The sequence below is a fragment of the Notothenia rossii genome (genome assembly GCF_949606895.1).
Source record: "Notothenia rossii genome assembly, chromosome: 6".
Lineage (NCBI taxonomy): Eukaryota > Metazoa > Chordata > Actinopteri > Perciformes > Nototheniidae > Notothenia > Notothenia rossii.
Genome location: NC_136909.1, coordinates 63,298,773 through 63,307,813, shown reverse-complemented (window position 1 = coordinate 63,307,813; position 9,041 = coordinate 63,298,773). Strand labels below are relative to the sequence as shown.

Sequence of the window (9,041 nt, the reverse complement as noted above, 5' to 3'; positions counted from 1 at the left end):
AAATGGAGATAAGCCCTGAATATTCGCATTGCTCTAATCGTGATTTAATTGTAATACATGTTTTAAAATGATGCCGAAGTAACTACATACTGATACCGGTTAGTAAAAACCATGAATTAATGCTGTGACAAGTCAGCAGACAGACGGCAGGAGAAACACCTTTAAAATGCGTGTTTTCTGAATGGAGATCGGATCGATCAGGCTAAACTAACGTTGTATATGCTCCGTCCACACTCACAACAACGGCCTACAGACATAAATAAAGAAAGCGACTGTATTCTCCACGACACCGACAGTCTGTGGTTTGTTCTTGTTTAACTTTTGTCCAGTTTCTGAACAGATATGAGGAGCTGTGAGCTCTGAGGGCTAACAGTTAACGGCTAATGTTTTGGGACATGTTGCGCTGTCGGGTGCCGACCACTCACGAAGCGTCATTTCTTGACTGGCAGCAAAAACCACCAATCACAGCAGTGCTTCTCTGGCTGGCTCTGTCCAATCACAAACAAGAAGTGTTCTCCCTAAAGAAATACCCTTTCCGTATAAGTTGAAATGCTGTGGTGTTTCCTGAAATGTTGTTTTGACTTGCACTTCAGGGCCACCGTAGACATCACCATATTTCACACGGTGAACATGCTAGCACACAGCTGCTTATCTACACTCGGAAATACGGCGCAACATTAGCATTCATTTAGAGTCATGTATCTCTTAACAGCGGGACTTTTTTTTTTTTGCTTTCAATCGTATTATGAACGTGATTTTTGATGTCTCGCCAGTTTCTATTTTTAAGTGCAGGTTCTTCATTTACGCACTCAGTGCACTTTTTTTTACCAGGGACTTTCATCAGTGTAATCCAATTGCCAAGTTGACTCCACACAGCCTTTTTTTCTGCCTCACTCCAGGGCCTTCTTTGGTTTCCCTTCTGTACAGCAGAACCTTAATGAACAGTAAACAAAAAAACGATCACTCAATAAAAGTCAACAAATCATAGAATGAACTAAACTGCTAGCAGTCATCAACAGGGCTGACTCGTGGGTAAAACAAATGCAGTTAGTGAGTAATAGTAAGTAAATTAGTAGGTTCAAGGAACTTAGAAAGTATATGCAATGTAAGATTGTACAATGTGATGTTATGCAAGAATGTTAGAAAGCAAATAAGTATAAAGTAGTAAAGCATATATTTTAGTAATTAGTGAAGGTGTAGTTACACTAAAAAGTGGTACTTATTTAAATGGCAACAGTAAAAGTATTAATCATTGTAGTTGTAGCAATAGTAAACAGTAGTAGTGAGAATAAAATAGTTGCAGTACTATTTTCTGTATTAGTGTCTTAGAGTGGTTTCCAGAGTGAATACCAAGAGACCAAGTGTTTGTAATGGCCCAAGGGCTGTACAGTTAAGAGTTTAATGCAATTAAAATAAAAATGTGGTTCTAAATAGGCACCAAGCAAGCTTACCATGTGTCTTAGTTTTTGTTGGTCTTTTCACGAGAACCCGTCTTTGCTCGTCATCTAGGTGAAGAGGAAAGACGGTTTATTATACATAAACTTAGTTATATCCTTTTTTGCATTATACAATAGAAAGCTTTATATGAAACTACTGTACCATCCGAGTCGTGGGATGAATCACAAGGTTCCGGATGAAGCTTCTGCTTTTTGGCTCTGGATAGCTCTATTAAAGAGGGAAACAAACAGAAATTTAGAGCAATTTATATTGAAAAGATCTTTAAAGATCACTGAAAATGGCAGTAAATTAGCACAGCATTTTAATAATGAACCCTGACACCTCCGTGGATAAAAGCATTAGCTAAATGAAATGTGATGTTCTGTAGTGAATTTCTTACCATCTCGTTGCCTAGGAGATGTGCCCCCTTTATCGTGTTGAGACAAAGCAACTGTAATTAAAACAAAGAGAACGTTTTTACTATTTTTATTTTTACAGTTAACCTCATGCTTCCACAGCTCACTTTTTACGAAAAAGCCATAGCAATAGTTGCAGGGCAAGTAGCCATGTGGATCCGCTTCTTCTGATGGTTGCCTAGAAGTCACCAACTCCCCTTGTCCTGACTGCAAAACAGCTATGTTGTGGTTGTAGTCACCCTTAAAACGAAGTTGATCCAACATCAGACGTCTTTTTTTGGAGGATTTAGGTAAGCATGTTGCTTTTGAAACTAGTTCTTCGCTGTGGTGCTTTCTTTCCAAATGACGTGCAATTTTACTTTGTGGGAGTTTGCAAAAGATGCAGTAATGCTTTTTGTCCCATTTTCTTTTGCCTCCCTTGGTGCAGCTCTTCACTGTTATTTTAAACCCCTTCTCGACATCTTCCTCACCTTTCTGTACACCATTATCATTTTGAGGGTGGCTGGTGCCAATCTTTTTTATGAGATTTTTAGCAACTATATGGACTGGCGGCTGAATTGGACCCTCACCGTTACTGCAGCCTTCGCTGTCCGAGGAGCTCTGCGAAGGGACATATTCGCTGCATTCACCACCTGAGTCAGAGTCCTCATCGGTACCAACATTCTGTAAAAAGAAACCTCATCGGTACCAACATTCTGTAAAAAGAAAAAGTTTGACAGATACTATCAAAATCAGTTGGAAACATCATAGTACTAATCTCTTCTTTAAAAGCAATACTTTAGTTTTTAAACCCATGATAAAAAACGATATCTATTTTCATGATTCAAAGACAAAACATTTTTTATTTCACACTAAGTTTCCCCAATGCAAGTGTATATTTAAGCTATCAAAAATTTGCAAGGTTGGACTGTCTTTGTCAACTGAACTGTCACAAATTGATAGCCTACTTTAAGCTTCAAATAAATATCAGTGGCCATTATTAACAATCCAGCTAGACCCTCTTGCACGATACAGGTGACGATTAATAGTGCCTTTACGGTAATAGCCTAGTACAAGGGTACAATAATGCATGTTTTTCTGATATCTTTGAGTAATATTTAACATAAGTCCTTAATAAGGCTGACACTGTTGGACTCAGTACTAGTTTGACTGCTACCAGAAATAAAATGAAGTACTTATACTGTACTTTTTTTTGTTGGTACATTTCTCTACTAACTCTACTTCTCTTACTCTTTTAACTCTATTTCTCCCTCTCTCGTCTGTATCAGCAGGTTCTGGATGAAGCCTCTTGTGCTCGGGTCGTGAGAGCTCTGTTAAGAGAGAAACGAACATCAGACATTAAGAGTTACTTTAACATTAGAATGATCTTTCATGCCATTTGCAAAGGCAATCAATAATGACAGCAATCAGTATTTATTTCCTGTACAAACTTATAACACTTCACAAAAACAACAAATGAACTACATAGTAATACAAAAGCAACCACCTGATAAACATATTGTCATGTCCTTTTAATTGGTTGGCAAACTTTAATAATATAAGCCCTATACATTAAGGGCTTTTTGGAAGGGATTTCCCAGGGTATAAAGAGTAGAGATATGAACACAAGACAGTAATATGCTTGTGAGAAAGAACAACCGTTCATTGAGACAGTGATGGACAATGAGGTTAACGTGTTTGTCACTGTCAAATATTAGTGAGCTAAAATCTGCTTTCTTTGATTCTGTTTACCTAAATTAACTCAATGGGCCGCCCACCTTATTACATGGCTGGTACCATGAGAAAAGGACCACAACCACCCAGTGGAGTGATCAATGGTGCAGGGAACTAGTAACAGGGATGCAAACTCATCAGGTATGAAAAAGGTGACAAGGATCCGAGCCCCCTCCCGACCCCACGGAATATCGGCTTTAAAATTAGGATTAACAGAGGATTTTAGCAGTCAGAACAACTAAAGCAGCAGTGTTAATAATAACAGAAACGCCACATCTAAAAGAAATATATAAAGGCATTTATTTTAATCTTTAATCGCCTCTGGAATCTCTGACCCCTCTCCTTTAGACGAACATAGAGGGGAATAAAAAAAGCAACAGAACAATGTAATTGAGTGCCACATGACATAGATTTAAGTAACTTTCATCAACGTGTTTAAATGCCATGACATTTTTATTTGTCATTTTGTTTCCATTTTTAGTCAGCATTTCAATACAACTGTGACCTACCCTCATCCAAAATGTCAGTGTCATCCATGTCTGTATCTCTTGTGTCTTTGGGCCCATCAGCAGCGGCACAGGCACCCTGACAGAAACAACAGATCTGTTTATATTTCGAATATGTAGCCAAACCTATAGCCACTCAATCAAAAGCTAGCTAACAGTCCATATGTTAAGAAAAAATTCAAGATGCTGGAACAGGAGATCATAGTCTAACATTCAGCCATTTAAGATATATTACATTTGCTCATGCTAAACATTAAGAAAGGTTAGACACATCATAATAGTTAGGCTGACCTATTAGTAGATGGATTTGTGCTAAAGTAAATGTCCTGGCTAAACAACCAACAGAAAATCTCTGGCGCCGCCCATGTTTGTAGGGCTGCACGAGTATGGCCAAAAGTATGCTGTACATTTCACTGTAAACGATTGAATCATCACCAAATTCGGTGTTATTATGACCGATCATAACTCAGCTTTATGCACACACACATATATTTAGCATGGTTTAGGAAACGGGCTCCGTGTTACAGAACGGGTCGGGGGTTTGGCTGCTCCTTGCAGACTCTCTGGACTGAGGAGTCCGTGCGGCGGGGGAGAGGGGCTGCGGGCTGTGACTCCTGATCGGCGCAGACACACGTTGCCGATAGATAAAACATTTTAGATGTTAGAGTCTTGCCTTAATAATTGTAGATGTCAGGTTAAAAAACGCATGCATTTTTGCATTCATATTCTATATATTTTACATGAAACACCATACATTAAAATAAGACTTAAAAAGACTTATGCTTTTGTTCTGCTCTTACATGCTAACGTTAGCTTAATTTAGAGTTTAGCCTAGCCCCAGCAGTTCCACTCATGCCGGAGAATGCTAAAACATTAAACAACCTAACATAGTTAAAATATATAAAATATCACTTACCTGGAGCAGTTGTGTGGGTTTTTCCTGCTGTAATTTCGTACTAATTGCTGTATTGCTTCTTTCACACACCATGTGGAGCTGCTTCCGTCTCAGTAATCTTCCTTTGTGCCGATCGATGTTTGTAATGATGCGTTCAGGTGCAGATGTAAAGTACAATGCATCTTCATGTTGGAGTTTGCAAAATGTTTCAAAACCAAAATGCTTCTTATGAAGTGAATTTCTCTCACTTGAAATAAATAACCCTAATAAGATTTTTTAAGGAGAGATTAATTAACATAGTTTAGAAACTGTAATAGGGACTTCTTACTAAGTCGGGGACAGTAAAACTGTAATTTTTGTATTACATGAATGCAGCATTAGCTGCTCTGAAGTTTTAGCGCCAAATATAGTACTCAATTGCTCTGCAGGTTCATCATGCGCCTGAATGTCTGGATTAACCACTCCCCTCCCCCCACCCTGATCTGGACTTCACCCTTGAAACACAGGCACAGAGGAACATGCAGTATGGTTTAAATGCATTCTGAGCAATATCTCAACAGAACTTAAAATCTATTTTACTCTATCTTTTGTTTGATAAAAATTAGTGCACAGTTGTATACACACACACACATATATCTATATATATATATATTTCCATTTACCATTTATACAATTTTCGTGACATTTTAAATTATAATATTATTTAATAACTATATATATATTAAGAATGAACAGGGTCAGTAAAACAGTATCATCTATCCATCAATCTATCTATCTATCCATCTATCTATCCATCTATCTATCCATCTATCCATCTATCCATCAATCAATCTATCCATCTATCTATCCATCTATCCATCTATCCATCAATCAATCTATCTATCTATCCATCCATCTATCTATCTATCCATCCATCCATCCATCCATCTATCTATCCATCTATCCATCTATCCATCTATCCATCTATCAATCTATCTATCTATCTATCTATCTATATATTGACAATGCATTTAATGATTAATATCTTGTTATTATTCTATTAACCTTGCAGGACAATTTGATGTTATTTGAATTTTCACAATTTCTATGATTTTACCTTCAGAGGATTGCCTCATTCGATTATTGAAAATATTAGAGCTATCTCTGAAAACAAACCCCTTTTACTAATGTATAAAAAGTAATACCTAACTATCTAATATGCTTCCTTAATACGATGCCATTATATACAGGTCCAAATGTTCAATGGCTCATTGATACCCTTGATAAATGAAAAAAGTGTGTTTAACCCTTGTAGTGAGAACTGCTGCTGGTCTAATATGAAACTACTTTGATATAGTTCAAATCAGACCAGCAGTAATTTCCTTGAGAATTGATCCAGACCAATCTCAAGTACAGACATCATTTTATGATGGTTATCAGAGATAAGAGGTCCAACTTGAGCCTTTGGAATCTGAGGCTAGTTGATGGTCAAATGCAAAGAGAAAGAGAAAGAGGGAGAGAGTGTTATGAAAGTGTGAGAGAGGGAGAATCGGAGCAAAAAGTTACAATAGCAACGATTCAGAAGCCGTGAATTAAGCAAGCAAATATTTTAGCCGACACAACCAAGTACAGAAAATCGAGTAACAGAGCCATTAGTGTATATTTAATAGTTCGACACAACTGTAAGCACAACAACATGTAGGTTATTTAAAGTAGAGTATGAAGCGAATGGGGCCTTTTTGAGTGCCACTTGGAGACGTGGACGTGCAGGGAAAGCGCGCAGAGAAATGTGCACGTAAATCATTTTGTTGAATTTCTGAATGGAGATCTGATCGATTAGACTAAGCTGCTCCGTCAACACTCACAACACCGTCCAGCATAAATAAAGCAGTGACTGTATCCGCCATACCTCAGACAGTCTTTGGTTTGTACATTTATAACTTTTCTCCAGTTTCTGAACAGATATGAGGAGCTGTGATCTCTGTGTGCTAACAGCTAACAGTTCATGGCTAACAGCTAACGGCTAACAGTTAATGGCTGCTGTTTTAGTTTTGTGGTGTCAAGTTCCTTGTCTGGATGGAATATCTGTGAACGACTCAGGTGTGAATGCCATGTCAGACTTGGACAAGACCTTCCTGAATTGTGTTGATTGAGGAAATCTGCTTGCCTAAAAAACGGCTTGGATCATCTCCACCATCCGGTAAACATAGATGATATGTATTCATAAAGTAACCTAGTTGTCTTTCCATTTTCTTTAGCAAGTTTGCAAGGAACTGGGAATTGAAACCAAGTCTTTAAGAAGTAATTCAAAGGTTTGGATATGTTGTACATATATACATATATATTGTACTTGAGTAAAAGTAGAAGTATTCAGATCTTGTACTAGAGTAAAAGTAGAAGTACTCAGATCTTGTACTTGAGTACAAGTAGAAGTACTCAGATCTTGTACTTGAGTAAATGTAGAAGTACTCAGATATTGTACTTGAGTAAAAGTAGAAGTACTCAGATATTGTACTTGAGTAAAAGTAGAAGTACTCAGATCTTGTACTTGAGTAAATGTAGAAGTACTCAGATATTGAACTTGAGTAAAAGTAGAATTACTCAGATCTTGGACTTGAGTAAAAGTAGAAGTACTCAGATATTGTACAGACTAAAAGTAGAAGTACTCAGATCTTGTACTTGAGTACGTTTAAAGATAGCATCAGGATTCAGGGAGTTAACAACGGGAGAAATGGCAATATTCCTGTGGCTTGTTTCACCGTGCATCTGCAAAGGTAGCATTTGCAGCTGCAGAGTGTGCACCTGATTGCCCTCCCCTCCCCCACTCTGACCAAGCTGTGAGCTCTGCAACAGACAGACAGACAGAGCAGTATGAGGCTTATTCAGCTTGACTCTATGATATACAGTAATATATATATATATATATATATATATATATATATATATATATATATATACAGATCTTGTACTTGAGTAAATGTAGAAGTACTCATATATTGTAGTAAAAGTAGAAGTACTCAGATATTGAACTTGAGTAAAAGTAGAAGTACTCAGATCTTGGACTTGAGTAAAAGTAGAAGTACTCAGATATTGTACAGACTAAAAGTAGAAGTACTCAGATCTTGTACTTGAGTACATTTAAAGATAGCATCAGGATTCAGGGAGTTAACAACGGGAGAAATGGCAATATTCCTGTGGCTTGTTTCACCGTGCATCTGCAAAGGTAGCATTTGCAGCTGCAGAGTGTGCACCTGATTGCCCTCCCCTCCCCCACTCTGACCAAGCTGTGAGCTCTGCAACAGACAGACAGACAGAGCAGTATGAGGCTTATTCAGCTTGACTCTATGATATACAGTAATATATATATATATATATCTCCGTTTTCTGCTACCTAAAGCTACATCGTGTCTTGTCTGTATTTGCTTCCCCTGTCACGAGTTCTGATCGCTCAGTGATGATCCTTATATTTCTATAATCTGTGGAATCTCAGGATGTTAGCTAAACTTGTTTGTGCAGATCCAATAACTATATCGATCGGTATAGCTAGAGTTCTGTGCTAACGGCCTTAAGATTTTGTTGCCCGTGGCTAATTCACAGGCTCAGCTTTGAGGGGTTTTTTTGAAAAAAAAAGTTTCTTTCCGTTACATAGATATGAAACATTCATAGTTTATTAAATCTTAAGAAGCCCTGAGACACTTTTGCTTGCAGATGTTGTGATTTTGGCCCCTTCGGCAGGTCCGTGGGGCTAAAGAGTTAACACACCAAAGAAGAGGACTATTAGGTGTGAATGCAAACTTAGTTTCCTGAAAGACCTGAGTGAATACTTGGGACATAACACAGTATGGCTTTTAATACTGTTTAATACACAAGGGAGGTATCAAGACTAGAAAGCAAAGACAGAATATGGTATGTAAATGCATGAAACAATGGGAATGGCTGTGAGGGATGCAGGAGGAGCGGGGCCATGCAGGGACAGCAGGACCAGGGACAGCATTGGGAGAGCTAAAGATGGGAGCCACATCCATACAGCAAGAAAGACACACCAACCACTCACACAGACAGAGGAGAAAGGGTTAGTAACAAAACATGGGAGAA

At 38.0% G+C, this 9,041-nt stretch overlaps 1 protein-coding gene across 1 annotated transcript; it reads right to left on the bottom strand.

Moving 5' to 3' along the window:
• Positions 1–683: 683 nt before the first annotated feature.
• On the bottom strand, positions 684–5,299 carry LOC307042625 (uncharacterized protein). Its single transcript, XM_079686617.1, has 8 exons — positions 4,989–5,299; positions 4,076–4,151; positions 3,084–3,163; positions 2,423–2,516; positions 1,838–1,888; positions 1,600–1,665; positions 1,452–1,505; positions 684–933 (listed from the first exon to the last, which is right to left on the bottom strand). The coding sequence occupies exons 1-8, from the start codon at positions 5,058–5,060 to the stop codon at positions 695–697; spliced, it is 732 nt and encodes a 243-aa protein (XP_079542743.1). The 5' UTR covers positions 5,061–5,299; the 3' UTR covers positions 684–694.
• Positions 5,300–9,041: the final 3,742 nt, after the last annotated feature.